Source organism: Convolutriloba macropyga, chromosome 1 (genome assembly GCF_964194025.1).
Source record: "Convolutriloba macropyga chromosome 1, txConMacr16.3, whole genome shotgun sequence".
Classification (NCBI taxonomy): domain Eukaryota; kingdom Metazoa; phylum Xenacoelomorpha; order Acoela; family Convolutidae; genus Convolutriloba; species Convolutriloba macropyga.
In genome coordinates, this window is record NC_134468.1 from 54,079,886 (window position 1) to 54,100,856 (window position 20,971).

The window sequence follows — 20,971 nt, forward strand, 5'->3', positions numbered from 1 at the left end:
GTGCGCTCGAAGAGGTTATGATCAGACATAATTGCGCTCGAAGTCGCCTCTGATCAGACCCATGTGCGCTCGAATCGGCCTATGGTCAGACTTTTCAGACGAAATCGACCTTTGATCAGACCATCGTCCATACTGTAGCGCGCTCGAACTTCCTTCCAGACCCTGTAATTTCTGTCTGGGAGCACACGGGTGTGTGCTCGACTGGGTCTGATCATAAACCAATTTGGGTCTGGACCTCAACCTGGGAATGTTCAAGTTCAAAAAATTCAACATTTTCTATCAATGTTGTTAGTAGTTGTTAAGTTTGCAATATATAATAAAAACACACGATGGTGTCAATCAAAAAATAGTACAAGGACCTGAGAAAATGGCTATATTTATTAAAGTTCTGATCCTTTATTTATATGAGAAGTAGTAGTAGTAGAGTACAGTGACTATGATGAAGAAATCCTCTCCTTGCTCCCCCTGTTTGAATACAGTGCTCCCGTCAGTGTAGGAAACAGGCTGTAGTGCATCTGCCAATGTAAGCAGTTCCCACGAGTCCAACTCAGCTGACAACACAAATCATCATATAACCTTTACCTCTTCAACAAAAAATGCGCTTCTTTGGTAAACCTATTCGATACGCACTTATCCACCGCCTTTAGTTTACAGTCTAGTTTACAGAATAGTCAAATAAATCGCATATCTGTATACCCGATGTTTGAGAGAACTGCTCCCCACTTCATGAAGTATTTTTAAAAAACTGGGAGAGGGGTGGGAATTCTATAAAGTCAACAATGACTTAGGATTCCATATATGAACGAGAGAAAAAAATGGCATTTTCCCAGGTCGAGGTCTTGGAGTATGATCAGACTCTTCCAGATCATAAAGAACTATGATCAGACCTTAGCTGGCTCCTAGAGTAATTTTGAATTCACCTCGAGAACTATAACCGAATTTAGTTAGGCACAGAAAATTATTTATGGGCTGGATATCAAAACAGGTCTACTCAGCGGTTAATGAAGAAAAAAATAACTCGCTCACCCAGGAAGTCGATTTTCTTCAGAAACTCTTCGTACATTTTCCTCTTTCTCAGAAGACTGCCCTGAATAACAAACGAAACATTCTGATTAAAAAGTAAAAATTGAATTCATTTACTAAAATGAACATATAAACTATTGTCTTCTGATTACTATGGCGTACAAAAAAAAGTGGTCAAATTTTGTCCTGTCAGCATACTGAATTTTTGAAAATGGTGAGAAAAAAGCTTATATCAATCATTAATACAGACAGCATTAAGACGCAGAGGTATACCCCAAAACTTGGAACTTAGTATAGCTCGCTCGGAAAATATATGCAAAAAAGGAGGAGACACGCTTATTAAAATTGGAGCAAAAGTAAGAGACACGCTTAGTAGCTATTTTTCACAAACGTGGTTCCTCCAGTTTTGCGAAATTGAGATACTTTCAAGTGAGGAATTAGATGACAATTCTTTTAGTACAATTTTGCTCAGATTAGAACCTATTTTTTGCTATAAATGTATCTGTAATCCGCAATTGTATCTAATTTAAAGCGCTTTTGAGCAAGGAAATGTGATTTAAAGGTCCATTAATTGAGCATAATAAGGGGGTTGTATATCCCCAATAGGGCTTAGATAATATTGATGCGCGCTTCTGAGTTTGTAAAAGTTTTATTAGAGCGTAAAAATTGGATTAAAGCGTTAAAGTCGAATAAATGAGTATGTATAAGTGGTTTAAAGCTTAATAATACACCATATAGAAGTGAGAGTATCATTTGTCACTCATAAAACTCATATAGAAACCAAAATCCGTAGTTTAAATCTAATTTTACGTCAATCCCTTCAAAGTTTGAGAGAGTTTGTTGTAGAGAAATAGTTGCTATAGCCCTAAAAATTTTCTTATCGCTCAAATCACCAAAGGTTCAAATCTAATTATTCTAAATTGAAACCTTTTGATGATCAGCGAACTCCTTTATTTTGTCCGAAAAATCCCTCTTGAGTAATATTTCAGTAAAAAATTAGTAGACAATTGATACTGGACACTAGTCCTAAAAATATCTCACTTTCTGAAAAACCCTAAGTTGATTAAAGAAAACATTTCATCTAGTTAACCGTGGTAAAATTTTGTTACTTAAAATTTTTCAGAACAATGTCAACAAGTCAAATTTGTCTCAGGATGAATAGAGGGATTTTTAAGAAAAAAAATAAAAAAAAACACCTGTTAATGGACACCTGTCAATGGACACCTGTGAGGAGACAATCACCTCATTTGAAAAATTAATTTGCTGAATGCAATTGGAAATCAGTCATTATATCGAAAAAAATTGAAAAAAGAAAAACACAGTAAACCTTTCATTTTTGACTTTAATGAAAAATATCTCAAACTTATTTCGGTCCTTATCTGCTGAAACTTAGGAAGTCGATTTTCTTCAGAAACTCTTTGTACATTTTCTTCTTTCTCAGAAGACTGCCCTGAATAACAAAGGAAACGCTCTGATTAAAAAGTAAAAATTGATTACATTTACTAAAATGGACCAAAAAAACTATTGTTTTCTGATTATTAGGGCGTATAAAAAATGTGTCAAATTTTGTACTGTCATTATAATTAGTTTTTGAAAATAATGAGGAGTTTATATCATTGTTTAGCTCATTGTAGCATTAAAATCGATTCAAACAACATTAGGACGCAGAAACAACATTAGGGTTACCCCAAAATTTGGAATTTAGTATATCTCGCTCGGAAAATATATACAAAACAGGAGGAGACACGCTTAATAAAATTAGAGCAAACGTAAGAGACACGTTTAATAGCTAATTTTCACAAACGTGGTTCCTGCAGTTTTGTGAAATTGATATAATTTCAAGGCAGCAATTAGATGACAATTCTTCTAGTACAATTTTGCTCAGATTAGAATCTACTTTTCGCATTAAATTTATCTGTAATCCCCATTTGCATCTATTATAACAAGCGCTTTTGAGCATGGAAATGTGATTTAAAGCTTCATTAATTGAGCACAATAAAGCATGGTTGAATATCCCCAATAGGGCTTAGATAATTTATATACCCACTTTTGAGTTTGTAGAAGTTATTTAACGCTTTTTTAATAGAGCGTAAAAATTGGATTAAAGCGTATAAGTGGAATAAATGAGCATGTATAAGTGGTTTAAAGCTTAATAGTACACCATTAGAAGAGTATCATTTTTCACTCATACTAACTCATATAGAAATCAAAATCTGTAGTTCAAATCTTATTTCACGTCAAACCCTTCAAAGTTTCAGAGTGTTCGTTGTAGAGAGAGCGTTTCTATAGCCCTAAAAATTTTTGTATCGCTCAAATTGCCAAAATTTCAATTTTAATCATTCTGAATTTAATCTTTCTGATGAGCAGCGAACTGCTTTGTTTGTCCGAAAAATCCCTCTAGAGAGATTTTTCAGTCATAAATTAGAAGACAATTGACACTGGACATTAGTCCTAAAAATATCTCAATTTCTCAAAAAACCCTTAATTGATAAAAAAAAGTGATACTTTCATCATTTTAACCGTGGTAAATTGTTGTTACTTAAAATTTTTCAGAAGAATATCAACAAGTCAAAATTTGCTCAGGATGAATAGTGGCATTTTTAAGAAAAAATTTAAAAAACACCTGTTAATGGACACGTGTCAATGGAAACCTGTAATGAGACAAAAATTTTATTCACCTCAATTGAAAATTTAATTTGCTGAATCCAATTGGAAACCAACCGTTAAATCGAAAAAAAAACTTTGAAGAGAAGAACAGTAAACTCTTCATATGTGACATTAATGAAAAACACCTCTTCCGTATTTCGGTCCTTATCTGCTGCACATTTGAATTAAATTAATTGAATAAATTTTGATTGTTAATCTCAATCAGAAACCACACATTAATCGAAAAATAGCAAAAGAGTGTAATCAATTCAAATGTGATTTCATATGTGAATCTTAGTGACTATGGACGAACAAGGGTAGTTAAAAAGTTGCTGCCGCATGAAACTTGGTTTTTAGATGGAAAGTTAGTCAAATCAGCGATCAGCGAATTAGCTGTTTGTATTATGACTTATTTGCTATTAATTAATAGAGCTTAAAACCAGATTTAACTGCTAATATAAATGCGGTTTTTGCTTTCAACATCATTTATCAAGTTATGTCATGACCTGAATCTAGACCTGGTAAGCGCACATTTGTTTTTGTTTCTTTTGACAGGGCATTCTGCCTTCGGAGACAAGAATCAGAAATTTTAACGCCCACTTTGAAGTTATTTTAACTAGCATGACGACTGTTGGTGTTCGAATAGATTTATTTTAATTTACCTGCTCATAATTTTCGTAAAAATTAGTGACTTGCGAACCAAGTTTCTTTGCTCATTTTCGCGATTATGCAAGATTTCCGAACTTTATAGGCTTATATTTCATAGTCGTAAAAAAGCTTTGAAAAAATTTGCAAACATCAATAATTCGGAAAAAAATCTACAGAGAGGCTTTGGGAGTGTGTGGTGATATGAATCTCAGTTCCCGACCTACAATCCAAAACACTGGGGAAACTTTGAGCCCTAAATTGTATCATATTAACTTTTAAACCCTTATTAATTGCTCTTAACTGCTATCAATTATTAAAACTTCAGACCACATTTACATACTCAAAAGAGCGCATTAAACAGTAAACTAGGAAACACTGCGGGTTATATATATACTTTCATTGCGAAATTCAGATACATTCAGTGTTGAAGTGGGTAACGCTGAGTGCGAAAAAGGGATACCTAAATTGAGCAGAATAGTTAAACATAGCACGCGAAAGTAGGTTACACAGCTTGAATATTAATTCCGCGTTTAAAGTTTGGACACTTTTGCCAACACGGGTTGCGCTCCAATTGAACTCGATTGATTCAATTGCGCTCGATTTTGGTAAAGTAGCTAATTTTGTGCAATATTTTTATTGTCAATATATCAAAATACAAAAATTCATCGTGAAAGAAAATTTTTCACGGGCACCAGCAGAATGCGGTGAAAAAATTCAGACAGGGATGGGGTGAAAAAAATTCAGCGCTACCAGGATCCGTTGAAAAAAAATTCACCGCTAATATTGCAAATCTTACACATTTTTGCCGCTAAATTCAATGCTTATGTTAAATTCACAGGAAATAATAAAAAAAGAGAACACTGAATTTCCATCTGGTTTTAATCAAATAACGATCAAATATCAGAGGCAGTGTCGAAGCTATGTATAAACAGAAAACATTTTAATTCAAATTTAAAGTCTTTCCAAGATAAAGAAGATATTGGTGTTACACTTGGGTTATTTAAAAACAATTCAAAAAAAATTGTTTTAGATTGTGTTTCGCTTTATCGCATTTATGATCATTTTAGAGATATTGAGAATATTGTTCATTCATTACCAATTTGTTATAAACTATTGTACCTCACTTGAATACGCAGTTTTCTAAATAGCTGGATTGAAGTTTGATATTGAAGAAAATTTTTCGGTAAAATTTTGTTATTAATTTCAAGAACTAGAGAACTATCAAATTTCTTTCTATGAAAACAAGCTTTCACACCCCAGCTTAACTGTTTTTCGAGTGATCTTATTAGGTTCTTTTTAATTCCATTCAGGAGAACCGCAGATTAATGAAAGTGGCTAACGGCAAGTGCATTCAGAGTCAAAACTTTGTAGTTATCTGATATTACCTCTCGTAAGGAATATAGGGTTTTTATACCACATGCCATTTTACGTAGTATTCTTTTCACTTCATCTTGATATTTTAACGCTGAATCTATGGATAACCCCCAAGTATTTGATTGATTCAGATTTACGAATGCAACAATTTCCTAACTGAAGTTCTATATCAGTGGTATGGAGAGCTCTAGATTTTTTACAAAAAAATTGAACTCTGTTTTTGATGCATTCACCGTTAGACTAGGCATTTCGTAATAATCAATAATTAAAGTTAAGGCTTTTTCTAATCGTTTTTGGCAATTAGCAATACATGTTTGGACGTAAAAATCAGTGTGTCATCAGCATATTGTACTAGTTGACAATCATTTGGTTTTTTCAATCTCAGGTCGTTTATTTAAAGATTGAATAGTAGTGGCCCGAGTATCGTTCCGTGAGGCACACCTTGATAAAGTTGAATGCAATCTAATTCAATGCCGTTAGCTTTTGTTCTCTTAAGACGATTAGACAAGTAGTCAAGTATCAACATTTGAGCCTTTGTGCTGAATCCTGATTCCTCTAGTTTTAATTTCAAAATGATGTTATTAATTGAATCAAACGCTTTAGATAGATCTAGTAGTGCTGTGGTAACGTATTTATTTTGTTCAATTAGATATATAAAATTTTTAGTGCTATAAACAAGGTCATCCATTGTTGATATTTTGGATCGAAAACCAAACTGCGTTCGGGAATGAACATTGTTTTCTAATAAAAATTCAACTATTTGATCTCTAAGTAGTCTTTCAAACATTTCGGAAAGTGAACTGGATATTGATATAGTCATGTAGTTCTCAGGTTGAGTTCAATCACCTTTTTTAAAAAGCGGTGTAATATTGGCTTTTTCAAGGTCACAGGGAAATTTTTCTTCTTTCAAAAAAGCATTGAACGAATAGGTGAGGGGATGCATTAAAACATCCTTGCCATCCTTGAGAGCCGAAACGGGTATCTCTGTGGGTCCAAGTGGCTTTGAATTATTCAGTGTTTTCAGATGATGCAAAACCTCTTTCGATGTGACAAATCGAAAACTAAAAGTTTTTCTGTTATTGGTTCGAGTTGACTTTTCATACGGTCTGGCTTTGCCGAAGTAGTCACCTAACTTGGAGAAACGATAGTTTAATAAAATTTACTATATGTTTTTTGTCAAACAGAATTTTGCCAAATTAGTTTTTTAGGCTGAAAATGTTGTTCTTAGAGAATGTTGTGTTTCGAGTATCATTAATGACACGCCATTTTTTCTTTATCGATTCACTGTTCGTGAAGAGGTCTCTGATAGATTTTTCTTTTAGAAATGATATTTTGGTTTTATTATTTTGTACAAATTTTATCACTAAAGGAGCGTGTTTTTGAATGATAGAAGACACGATTGAATTGAATTGTTAAGATATTTTTTCTGCACTTTCCATTTTGCAAACAGAATTCCAATCACAAATTTTTAGCTCCGATGTAAAATCTTTAATTAAGCACTTCGATTTGTCAAAATACGTTTTTATTATTGGTTTCCGTTTTTGTGATGCACTCTTGTGTTATTATACCTACAGCTTGGTGGTCTGTTTTAGTTTCCAAAATAAATGTGTGAGCACTTTGTATTTGGTAATTACCCTCTGTTATGATATAGTCGATAAGGTTTTTTCCTCGTGTTGGTTCAGCGTTTACCACTTTCAGATCATACGGGATCAAAACTTTATCTAAATTATTTCGCTCTTTGTTGTTCAGATAGTTCATATTATAATCACCCATCAGAATCACTCTCTTTTTTTGCTCACAGCAGCATCAATTTGGAGCGCCAAAGAATCCAAAAACTCATTATGTTTTTTATTAGGGTTGTAACTGAGGTATATGACACGTTTTTGAAACCGTGTGTAATGTTGTATTGTAATTCAATCCAAATTGATTCAGTGTGTTTTTCGATTTCGGGAAAACTGTTTACTTTCTGTGGATTTAATTGATTTGGTTATGTTCTCTATCATAGCGGAAGTCAGTATACTTCGCACTGTCAAATTCCCAGAGTCTGTTGTCGTTACCACTTGTAAGCCATGTTTCAGTTAGGCCAATAATTGTGTTGTCCGAAACTTTTCTCAAGAGCTTTTTCAATTGTTCTCTTTTTTATTAATGCTTGGACAATTTATGTGGACAAAGGAGAGAGAATTTGTATGTTTGCTGTTTTCCGTTAAAAAATTTTGATAATTTTGTTCTGGTCCGGGGTTGGGGTGAACATCGCCACATTTTAATAGTTTCAGAGGATTAAAATTTTTGGCGAGTAAATATAACCAAAGTGTAGCAATTAATACAAATTTTCTTATCAACATATAGCAAAGCTTATCCTTGAGATAATTGTCAGGTGTCCTAGAGACTACCGGGAATTTTGCTGCTGCTGACGCGGGACGAATGATGGCCAGCAACAGCAGAACTCCCAACTGCAAGATTGTTTTTCTCATTAGTATTCAATAAAATTAAGAAACAAAACGCTTTGGCGTTTCTATTTGCTGACATTCTAAGTTTAGAGGAAACATAAAAAATGGGACGCAAGGTGTCACTAGGGGCTACATCTGCCGTAATTAGAATAGTTTTTTAATGTTTCTTCTGTCGATAACCTGGTTGTATGGTTTTGATCTCTGTTGATAGTCCCACCCGTTCAAGTTGAGATGGTTGCTATATTGTTGGTCATGAGATGAAATTCCATGTACTTGTGCTGCACACTGATAGTTTTGCAGTTGATTTGTTGTTTGTTTCCTGGCTGGTTTTGTTTCCTTTCGCAAAGTTAGTTTAACATTGTCCCGTTTGCTGGTAATGAGTTCATTTGAGAACAGTAGCACTTCCGCTAATAATTTGTTTTTGAGAAAAAGTACACCTGTCCGAAAGTTGAGATGTACTTTACCATGATAAATCGAGTCGTAGTTTTCAACATTTTTTACCATTTGGTTCAATTAATAGATCTTAATATTTTCGCCATTTCCTCCATAATGATTGTGAATCATTGAATTGAAGTCATCAGTGCGACCGTTTTTAGTAACATTTTGGCTGAGGTTTGTCATTGAAATAATTTCGCATATAACAATTTGGTTCGGGTTGAACTTTTCAAGGCTCATGTTGACAAGTTTTTTGAAGGGTTCAAAGACGTCTGCAGGTTTTCTGTCAAATTTTAAAAAACTATTTGTACCGTCCTGCAGACCTACTGAATGCAACTATTGTTCACTGTATTTTTCGACAATAGCAAATTTTTAATTTGTTGTTGACCCGCGGTACGGGTGAATGGCAATATCATTAGGAATCGTACTATCAGTTTGTGGTTTTGCTATTATACTGCTTCCCAAAATTAAATTTGTACAAATGTCTGGAAGATCGAATAAATCGTACTCTCTTACCGATTCAGTCTCCACCTGTTTTGGTTTCTATTGTTGTTGGCAATGACGTTGAGTCCCCACTGACTTCACTTGATAACTTTTTTAACATAATTGTCAATAAGTTTTTCTTTTTTATCAAGTTTTTCGTATAATAGTTTGTAAATTTCCCATGTTTGGGCTTTTGTAAGGGACATGTATGCATCTTCAGATAGCATGATGATAAGTTTTGAAGATTGAATGATTGTTATTCTAGGACAAAGAGTGGCACAAAATGGCAAAAGCTTTCTATTTATTGTGAATTCATGTAATTTTGCACTATTTCGAACGTTCGATAATGATTTTACGTCAGCAACGTTTAAAGTTGTGTGTTTGAACGTTTAAAGCTGTGTTATATTTCTTTAAAAACAATTTGATTAAGTGAGTAAAGAAATCTTCTTTAGATGAGTCAAAAACTTATTACAAAATTGACATATGAATTGACCCAGAAAAGAGTAACAAATGGTAACAAATGTTGTCGAGCACAGAAAATCAACTGCACAGCTTTAAAAATTACTGCATAGAAAGAGCATAGAAGTAAGTGAAAGATGGCGCAGTGGAAATAAAAGTAGTAACCTATAGGAGGAGAGAGGTCCGAACCGGTGTAAGGAATGCGGTGAAAAAAAATTTTTAAATTTAAAAAGCCGCATTCAACACTAAGAGATGCGGGCGCTTTGCGGTGAAACAAATTTTTTTTCACCGCTATTCATTGCTAATCTTACATTATTTTTTGACCAAACCTCGACCCGGGTTAGAACGATGCGTATTTTGATTAATAAGGTTTAACTGGATTACAAACAACTTTCTTACCGATTTGATCCGCAAATCAATAATTGTGATTTATTTTCCAAAATTGGGATATATTCAAACCGTATTTACACATTACAAATTAAATCCCACTGGATATTAAAAACTGAGTATTGGCAAATTGTTCCAAAGTATGTTAGAAAGTGTTTGAGAGAGTATGTATGGAAAAACTAAAAATTAGATTTTTACAGCTTTGGGAAATGGATTTGTTGACTTAGCGTGAGCCATGTTCAGTTGTCAAACAAAATGCCGCTTTTGTATTTCTATAAAAATATTGTTCTAAGGTGACGAACTGTATAGACAAACGCAAACAAAATTTGGCTATGTGTGGAGAGTGTTAGTTTTGATAAATTAAAACATATTATAGGTAAATTTTTTACTACTAACCTTGCTCTGATATTAGGCTCAATATGGTTGGTAAGCAAAAATAAAGTATAGCCCTATTTTTGAGAAGCAAAATTATAATTGTAGCTCTGAACAAAATTCCAGGACAACAATGTGTTTTATTTTATTGGCCAAGATTTATGATCAGAAGCATCGTAAATTAAATTGGTGGGTGGTAAAATAATTAGCTACTCTCTTTGTTCATGTGATCTATCGCAAAAAAATCCCAAAAAGCCCCTTTAATTCTATTTGTATTTTGATGTTTAGTTTCCAACCGATGATGATACCCACCATTTTCTTCCATTTTCACACAGGCAAGTTTTCCCTGGTAAAATAATTGAGCTACTGCAATAGTTAATCTTGTGTTCTCTCAGTATTGAATGAATCTGCCTATAGAGATCTGCGCAATATAAATTTGTTTATTGTTTTGTGTGTTTGTTGTGTGTTAAGAAAATCGGCGCACATAATTTTCCAACCCAAACAGTAAAAAATGTTCATTACAACCCCAGTTGAGAGGTCGACTTTATGAAAAGACTTATAAAGTCGACCTGGGGGCGGGGGTATTTACCTACCTTAAAGACACAGTTGACCTCCTAGTAAGGATTGACTTGAAGTATTTTCATAAGTCGAACAACGGTCTTTCGCTACCCAATATCGATCGACCCATAGTCTTTTCATACTAAAGAATGTTGAAATAAAACTTACCCGCAATCTCGATGTTCATATGAGTTAGGTTTCATGGAAAATTTTGCGGAAAGTTCTCAATCCTTTCATTTAAAAACTTTGTATACCAAATTAATTGTCCGAGCAGCAACTCTTTTCAAAATATCTAAGTTTTACTCGAAGTTAGATTAAACAGTTGAATTTGTCACCAACCCTTTTTCTTGTCGGCTTATTTCTTTGGAATGCCATTCCAAGTCAAGAAGAGTACTAGGCAAGTCTAAAAACCAAGTCCTATTTCGTTTCCCAGTACTGGACAAGTCTAAATAAAGGTATTACAAGTCTAGCAAGTCTTAGCCAAGACTTGTATAACACTTGGAGTTTGATTCCCAAGTCAAAATCAACTTTTCGAAAAATTTCGACTGAAAATTTCAAATTCCAAAACTTCAAAAATTTGTAACGTGCAACAATTTTGGGGTTATTTTTAGTCACTTTCCCGGGGTGCTTTGAAAACACCCCAATGTCATTCAACACTATCAATTAGCACCCCTGGTGTCAGAGTAAGAGTGGAGAAAGCAGGAATTCATTTCACATGGGCTTTTGACTAGATTACCCCAGTTTAATTTCAAAATCCACGCATTAGGTGTTACAAAAGCACAAATAACCATCGCCAAAGTACTCGCTAAATTAGTACAAACTCGTACCTCTATGATCTTAATAATGGCTTATCCCAGTGAAAGATTAACATCCGGCAGTTTCCCAGAACATGATTTTCAAAATGACTCAATCACCTATTTACCTCACTCCTTGCGGCCAGTGCGAGACTAAATCAATCCTTGAGTCTTCTGCGGAACATACTGGGGTATAGATATCATGTGCTGATTACATTTATCTTAGTGGAAAAACTGATTTCAGAGATTATTACTGTGTCAATTATAGTATACAACTGAACACCACCGTTAGCGTCTGCTCATATAAAGTTTGGCCGACAATTTACTCGGTTGTTTATTTTGTCATTGAGCGTATGACAGAGCAACGTCCGGAAATAAACGTACACACAGATGCTATTTCAAGCTTAGTAAACTAATCTCAGGTAAAGTTTCATCTTGGCAATCTTTTGCGTAAACGAATTGATGATTTCATCAAGTACGAAAGTTACAAAACGCGTCAGATGATATTGAATGGATTTATTTCTTAGGCGTCCAGTTCGGAAAACCGCAATGTAATTCTAAGATCTGGCTCTTTGGTTGTTAACAATACTAAAAACGTGGTTGGTGGTCTTCAAGTTCACAAATGTGAAAAACTCGGTCGCAGTCTGGACTTCTCAGACTGCACAAAAGTTCCTGTTATTTTGTGTATTTATACCCATAATCGTTGCATGATTCCGGTTTCAAAAGCTGTTTATCCTAAGTATGCGGTGACTTCGTGTGATTTAATAGTACATAACATGTACCGTTTTTCTGAGGGCATCTGGATGCACTGTGGCGATGACTATTTGGTAGCCGGTTTGCACGAAGCTCTAAGTGGTTTCAGTCATTTAGATTTTAGTGATAACTTACCTTCATTATGTACCACTGGTCTCTTTTTGAGAACTTTTTTCAAAGTGCAGAAGTTCGGGTAAAAAGGTGCTCGCGACGCATCATTGTGGGACCAGAGTTATACATCTTGGTCTCGTTTATCACTGTGGTTTAATGCTCTTCAAACCGAGCGCTTTCGAAAAAATGAAAAATGATGATGCTCAGAAAAATTTGATTCATTTGCAATCTTTTGGCAACGGTGGCTGTTATTAGGGCAAGAGTTGACCCTTATTACGTTAACAGAGTTACGTGAACGATTCTGGAAATATTCATCTATATATTCAAACTTCCTTTCGCCTTTCTTCTCATGGAATTCCTTTCAGGACTGTTTTCAGACTTGTCACATCCCCTTAGCCCTTTAGGCAAATGCTTACAAGGCATGTAAAACCTGTGACAATTATACTGAAAATCGAGATCTTCGGAATCAGCTGATAAGGCTCCGCTGGTCTCGTTAGTCTCCCGAGAGTGACCTTTATGAGCCCACCAGTGAGATCGACAAATCAAAAGCTCCAATGTCCGAGCTTAATTAAAAGGGTGTCTGTTCTCGGACGGCCAATTGTCTGCTTTCCCTGGAGGTTGTTGTGCTAGAGAAAAAAAAACAAACTAAGCGGCCAAAAGCCTCTAAAGTTCACATTTCTGGGATGAATACGGAACCTGTTTATGCCTCTGAGTTTCGTAGAACGGCATGTCTTGATCTCAAGGTGTCTACATTTTAGAGTTCACTCCCTTCGTTCTGAACTCTGCTTTGAGGAATTTAGCGGTGAAATATGAGAAGAAAGGGAAACCTTGTTCGCTTTCTTTGCGCTCTTCGTCCTCGTCTAGTTACAGAGCAATGGGACATGAGGACATGCCGTCTTCAGCAGTGTTAAGTGACAGCTTAATCCCAAACCTCTTTTGGCAAAATTCTGTTTCGATTTGTTATTCTATTAATCCTATTGAACTTTGTTTTACTTGAGCATAGTCTTTTTTTCTATACCACAACTTGAGCATAGTGTATTTATTTCCTATACTACAACTTGGCGTGCTTTTCTTAGATTCTTTGCGTTCCAACAGCCGTTTGCTTAAAGTATCGTTGGCCCTATTCCTTTGCCCAAATAAACATAATATTAATATAAGTAGTAAGATAATAGGGTACTAAGATAGGGGGGGTTATCCTTCGAATTAATACGTGTGATAATAGGGGGTTATCCTTGGCGGCGCTACATGTAAAACAACGGCCGTGCGTGATACATGTAAACTAGCTTTCTTCCGCTTTTATTCCTTTCCCTTTGCGCCTTTCTCCGGTTTGTTAGATTTGTAAGAAAAGAGTGAACTGAAACCAAACTAAACACTCCAAACAAATTAAATATTTACACTGTGTATTACTACACGCAGTTCCACCAAAATTGCATGCAATTAAATTGGCATTAGCGCCGTCTTATTTTGCGTGCTGGTTCTTCTTCGCTGCTGCTTGCTTCTTCAGCTTCAAAGTTTATGAAGGGGTTGTCAGGAGAGGAGCTTTCACTGGAACTGGCGTCAATATCGTCAGTATCAATATCAGATTCAGTTATCTGCTCAGTTACTACTAATCCTGGGTCGGGAGTCTCCCAAGAGCTGGTGGTGGAGTCTGGCACTGAGAGAACGGCTGTTGAAGAAGTTTGGGACACTACAAAGTCATTATCCCATTCTGGACTAGAGCTGAGAAGTAAGTTTGAGTAACTGTCATTATACCACTGAATATCATCACTACCCCAATCAATTTCATTCACACCACAATCAACGGTCTCATAATGTCCAAAGGGTAGAGTTTTTGTTCCGCAGGGTAGAATAAACCTTTTGTTGTCGAACGCTGAAAGGCATATTTTGTTGGTAGTAACAGTTTCCAATAAATGATGATCGGACATTATTCGTGTGTTTTCAGTGCGAAACACGTTCCCTGTCGTCAGTGTGCTCAAGAAATCATCATGCCGGAGACGTTGTTGAGCGGCCTTTGTTACTCCTTTAGCCGAAAGTTTTCGACAACCTAAAGAGAAAAAAAGCCTTTAATCAAGTCTTTATATGTTTACTAACCCCTATGTATATAATAATAAAACTAATACCATTCAGGAGCCTACTAACAACCTTTGTAATTTAAAAATAGAACTAACATGCATTAGAAAAGACAAAGACAAAACACTTTTTGAGAGTATTGAGTATAGTTTCGGCTTTAAACACACAAACTCCGTAATAAAATCTCCTGCAAATTCGACCTTAAACTTGAGGACTACCCGTTTATTTTCCGTACTGTATAAATAGTGATCATTCGGATAATTGGAGAAATCGAATTCACTAACAACTGAAGCGGGTTTTCTTGCTAATTCCTCATAAAAGTCTGTACTCCGGATTTTATATAGTAAACTATCCGTGTCACTATATAACAAACGACAATCAAAATGAGCGCTCATTGTGAAGTAATGGAAACTGTACATTTGATACTTGGCCAGATCAAGTATAGTTGCTCCAATTATTGTTGGGGTATTCCAATAAATCTGTCTAGCGCGGAAGGACAATAGGGCCAGGTTATCTCCGAATATCATGAACCGATCAAACTCAAACTTTGAAATGGAACTCAGAACTTGATCAGCATCTCGTGCAATGGTAAGCTTACTTCGTCTGCGTTTCGATTCGCAATTTTTACCATATACTGCATTGTTCATGAGCTGATAAAAGTTCTCTTCGAATTTATTGCTGGCGGCTTGACGTTTATTGCTGTTGAGTGTTATATAGGGTGCTAACCAATTCGCTTGTTTGAACTGTAGGACACGGTGTACTTTGGCAACAATTAATCCAAGACCAACGTATAATTTGAGCAGTTTGTAATGCAATACATAGTTCTTTTTGTCGAATAGCGTTTGAAGCAACTTTTTAACATTCGAGCTGGGTAATCTGTGTTGTTCTTTTAGCTAAAGTTGATATTCGCCCAACCAATCATCTTGAACAATTTCTTTGGTAGGGGCAAGGGGAAAGTCTCGGTGGTCATAGTGTAAGTGGACAGGGTAATTTAAGTCTACTTCAAGAAAATAACCAACTGAAGCGTCGTTTGGGGTTTTGAGGATTTCGTTAAGGGTAATTTCTACGTTGAAGGCGAATTCCCCCACTGGTAGCATGTCCATTTGCATGACACCTCCATAGAGATTATTTGCGTCAACACAGAGCGCAAAAGTTGACTCCTCAGAGGGCCGGTAATCCGATAAATACTTATTATTCGCAACAAAATGACGCTCCTCGTAAACAAATGTTACTCCTCCTCGTATTGCCGGTTCAATCATGTCCATTCTGTCATCAGCTCAATGTTTGCCCTGCATATCTTTAGTGACGCTTCTTTTGCCATATTGGGGAGAGTGTAGAAATGCGTAAAGTCGAGTTTGTATGTTCGAAAGCTAAGTTCACGGTGAAACTCACATACACAGGCTAATAATGCGCAGTCCAGATTAAGGTATGCGTCATGATAGTCTTGTAAAATTTTGCACACCAATAACTTCCACATTTGGTTAGCATGACCTAAATTTTCTTCACTAACAGCCAATTTTCCGCCTTCTAATGTATTGCGCCATTCTGAGAGGGGTGGTAGAGATTGCTCAGAAAATTTTGTACGATCACATACATAAGAATAAGGATAATATCCTTTTTGTTTGAGTAAGTGTGCGTTTGATTCGGAAACCGAGGGGAACTTTGCTTTCATGATATCGAAATGTGTGTCAGGCAAAATTTCTACAAGTTTTTCCAGCGAACTGTTCATCATTTTGTACGAATCGATGAATCTTAGATACTGGTAAATTTTTTGTGTTCTTCCTTCTTGAGTTGTAATAGTATCAATCAGAACTCCGAATGTCATTGATATGTATTTCTCATCTGTTGACGGAATGACTTTTATTGTTGTGGTAGACTCACAGTTGTTCAGAGCAATTCAAATATGATGTAAGTCATAGTTTTGTATGTTATGACCGACCACAGGCGTAAAATTGACATATCGTCTCGCTCAATTACACTTTTCGTGTGCCCAGCCCAAGAATTGGCCACTAAAATGACAATGGTCTAAATCTATGCTCTCTTCGGGGTCAAGCTCGCTGTCAAATGGTTCTTCGCATATCCAACAGTGTGTAGCGCTCTTTTTGTCCAAGCTTCTCCGATTTCCGTTGTAGAAAGGAAACTGTTTTTTGCGTTCATGTATGTCCCTTGCTAACGAATGCAGCATTCGAACAAAGTTGCCCATACAATCTTCTGAGCTGTCCACATGATGAAAATAGGGAACATTCGAGTGATGATCAACAACTGCCAAAGCAAATCCACATGGCTCGTGCTTTTCAATCCCGCGTGTTGATGATTGGTCAGTTGCTGCATCAGATCCAGCGACGGGTAGGAGAAAAGATTCAAAGTCAAAATAAATGACCAGAGGAACAAACCACGTAGCTGAAAAATTTGAGAACTTGTATTCCTTTTTATCTGGTGATGGCATTTGAATAACTGCAGGGGCATTTAGATAACAATTTTCAGTATGAATATTATAGCTTTCCAGTCCATCACGACACAACCAGAAACAATTACGACAAATGCGATAACCAAATCTGAATTTCAGGTCTCTTAACTTTACAAACGACTTTCACAAGGTCAGTAATGAGAACATAGTGATAAATTTCGGCATCATAAAGAAGTAAAATATCCATAACAAAATCTGATTCAAAAGAGGAGACTCGTAGAGGGTAAAGTTGTCCTTTATCGTAACCAAAGACGTTGATTGCCACATCATTGAGGGTTTCAAAGGCTTTCATTTGCTCAAATCCCATTGGCATTTCAAATTTGCCTACAGGTTGGTGAATGTTCTCTTGCTGATATGTTGCTGGGGACGTTTTGTCAATATGATAGTTCCTGTCATCTCTATCAAGACTGATTCCATGATGCGCATGATACGCTGCCACGAAGCAATAGTTGAAACAATTGGCATCGTCGTGGTTTCGAATATTGAGTAATCCGCGACAGTTTGCGAGCTTATGGGGTAAGGCAAGATAGGATGAGCCGCGAATTGGTCGGTAGCGGGCAAATTTGATATCAAGTTTGATTATTTTTTCAACAACCTAACCACTTCCAGATGAAGCAAACGTAGACAAGACAGCCATCATTTTCTCCACCATGCTCCAGTACAACTCGTTTGTGAGACCCTCTACGTAAATGGGCGTCATGAAAGAGTTGGCATAAATTTCAATGCGCTCCTCCGTTTCGGTTGCGTTTTCATCTTGATGCAGCTTCAATAATTGTACTTTTACCGCAAATTGTACTTTCTGTGGTCCTCGGCTCAGCCTTTTCTCAAGTAGCGTTGCAATTGCTGATCATTGATTGAGCATGAAGCTCTCAAGATCTCTGTTAGCTGTGTTATTGACAATTTCATAAGTTTGTAACACACCGTTGAAGGCTGTCTCCGCTGTAGCCTCTTTTGGTTGGTATTCAGGTCCAAATACGGGCAGCGAGTGAAGGGAGTTCATATGCTGCGCAAACACGATCGGCAGCAGTTTGTAAACTTCGAGTGGCAAGTTCGCATATTTTGTTCCAATTCAGACAGTTTCCGTGAATTGAACACACATAGGGAGCAGTTGTAGACAGGAAAGCCAACATCGTCTGGATGAAATTTATGTTGATGTCTTGAACGGTTCCCACGAGTGCTAAACGTAGCGGAACAAAAGTTGCATGAATAGACCTTTTCTAATAGTTTTGACGAATTTCAAATTCTAACAGAACTTTGATAACAAGTAAATAACTTGGAAATGACTAAGCTCACCAAAACTGAAGCGCGAATGTAATTTCTGTGCGCGAAATTCAAAATTTCAAAATGCTGTAATCTGATTGGTCGGTTTTGGCGGTTTATTTCAAAATTTTGTTAGTTATGAGAGAAAAAAGATGTGTTTTCCACTCTCCATTGCAATCCTATGCCAAAAAATATCACCATAAGGAACCCTACAGTTTATTGCTGATCATTTTGTTTTCAAAAAACGTTTTTGGAGAAGCTGGAAAAACACGATAATTTTAAAAATTGTAATAAAATGCGCTGTTTTATGCATTTTCAATTACGGGTGGTTAGAGTTGTCCTACGTTCTTAAGTGTGATGAGCAAAAATGCTCCCCGTGCCGAAAAACATAGGACCCATATAAAAAAAATTGCTGAAAAATAAACAGAAAAAAAGTTTATTTTTCTGTCAGTCAAGTCATTAATTAACAATTACATGACAATTACATGACATAAACATGTGTCTTTTTTCTGAGGCCTTTTTTGATGACAGCTGTTATGAGATAAATTTGCACTGAGGACCCATCAAGTCCAAAAATGTGAAGAAAGCCGATCTAACATCTTTCCTTGGGGTACTTCATACGCTAATTAATGCCAGATGTTAATGTGACATTGATTGCCAGATGTTTTGAAAATCGGTGAAGGAGCCATTTTTTGATGATGATGCTTATGAGCAATAATGTCAGGCATCAAGCAGTGATTACAAAACCGTTGCAAAAATTTCAATTTTTTTTTCTAGTAATTAGTAATTAGGTTAATTAACCCTTAATTAGTCGCTAATTAGGGGTTAATTATCTCCATAACGGATGAGTAAAATTTGACGAGTGTGATGAGATGTTTTGTACTTTAGAGTATGCTGAGGCTTACTGAGCAATCAGTTTCATCCCAAGTATTTTTTGGAACCGTCTTTTTTGGGGTCAAAGGTCAGAGGTCATGTGTCAAAAAAAAAATTTTTTTGAGTTTTTTTTTGTTTTATTTTAACAAACATGCTCTTTTTCTTTCAATTGATACCAAAGTAACAAATGGGAGGTTATTCTAGTGTAAGCTGAAGAGCGCATCTACTGAATTAAGTGTTAAAAATTGACGTCTGAAATGCGTTTTTTCAAAATTTTTATTTGATTATTTTTCAATTTTTGAAAATTTCTTCAACTTATGAATTGAATTTGGAAATCAATCCATACTACAGCTGTGGTATGGAGTTTGCATGTAATTATCGTCAATACGCTTACTCTAACATATGGCTATATCTCTTAAATTTTATGTTTAGTATGTAATGTTAGCAAAAATTTTGTATATTGAGAAGTGTATTTATGGATATAATTCACACACCACGTCATAGTAGTTGCAATAATTGAGTGTTTGTTAGGAAACGAATGTTTACGTCATAATGAAATTCCTTTCTGAACATGTTCGAACTTGATCAGTTGCGAAATTTTAATTTCTTTAGCTCAGCAATTTTAAAACTACAAAAACAGATATCAAAAGTTAAATTCAGCTTTCAAAAAGTTGAAATCACACTTTATTGAAACAAAATCATGTTAGCAACTCACTATATAAAAGAGGTTTGTGGTGATTCATCAAAGTTTTTCAAGTCAATCAAATAAGTCCATTAAAGAATTCTCAGGTAGCCGTTTCTTTGGTGCATTGCAAATCTTTGGAGTGTCTGTAACGCCAAAAACACGTGCTGGTTCTGGTGTTTGAAATTGTGTAGCTGAAAGTTACGCTGTATCAAACTGGTTTTCACTGAGCAGAGCGGTAGAATTGTTCTTGTGAATTCCCGCAAAGAAAAATGGACTAGATGTCGGCGTCAAACTGGGACTCGGATCAACTGCTGGTGTTACTGGCAGCTGGCTGAATCGAATTGCAATTGATTTTCTGGGGAGCAAGGTGATGACTTTATGCCCCACATGTCAGCTAAGTTTTCGCAAGCTTGATAAGCCCCTAACTGGTTTTCAAACAGAGGCACACAGTCGCAATCGTAACGAAACAAAATTCGTTTAACGTCGTTTGGTAATGACTCCATGTCAAAATCTTGAAATGTTGGCAAAGCTTTTGGAGGTAAATGTCCCCCTGATGTAATAAGACTGCATTCTGCCGGTTCTGTCTTCTCTGGTAAAGAAGCAATTGCGTTAATGAAAAGCTTAGGTATCAAACAGTGCTGGTAAGTTTGCCAAACATCACCTTGTCTCTTCTGTTCAATCAGCACAACAAAGTTTTCGAACACTGTCTGATAAACCAATGTTCGCTCGATAGAAATAACAGATTCAGCAAGTATTTGAACGGACATAATTTTTTGCCCAAATTTTGAAAAAGAAATTAAAACCAATTTGATAAAAGACGGTTGAAAAGTATTGTTTGTCTGGTAACGAACTGTTGAAAGAAAGCAAAGTGCACTGAACGCAAGGTTTAAAGAAAATGAATACCTAGTTCTAAAGTTGTATTGTACAACGTGTAAATCAACAGTTTATGTCTGGGGTCATAATTGGTTTTAATTTTGGTAGTGTATATGCTCTGTTACATGCTCTACATTTTTTATTATACATGGGTTGATACAGTCTATAGTTTGTACTAACTCAATTCTTATCTAGAACGTATTTTATTATTAGCATTTCATTGTACACTGGTATATGTTTATTCTTATCAGAA

At 35.8% G+C, this 20,971-nt stretch overlaps 2 protein-coding genes across 3 annotated transcripts in view; both read right to left on the minus strand.

Annotated features, from left to right (window-relative positions):
• LOC142349781 (uncharacterized) overlaps positions 1-20,971 on the minus strand; it is a 191,928-nt gene that overhangs the window by 132,371 nt on the left and 38,586 nt on the right. The gene's annotated exons all lie outside the window — the stretch shown is intronic.
• Positions 366-20,971, minus strand: part of LOC142349769 (cAMP-dependent protein kinase type I-alpha regulatory subunit-like) — a 31,259-nt gene continuing 10,653 nt past the window's right edge. Inside the window, exons 1-3 of one of the 2 annotated variants that reach the window (XM_075401542.1) lie at positions 9,915-10,036; positions 1,027-1,087; positions 366-551 (exon numbers count right to left, since the gene is read on the minus strand). In XM_075401542.1, the coding sequence (XP_075257657.1) occupies positions 397-551; positions 1,027-1,063 (192 nt within the window). In that variant the 5' untranslated portion in view covers positions 1,064-1,087; positions 9,915-10,036 and the 3' untranslated portion in view covers positions 366-396. Of the gene's footprint in view, positions 552-1,026; positions 1,088-9,914; positions 10,037-20,971 lie in introns of those variants that run through there. The other variant, XM_075401534.1, reaches the window with a different exon arrangement.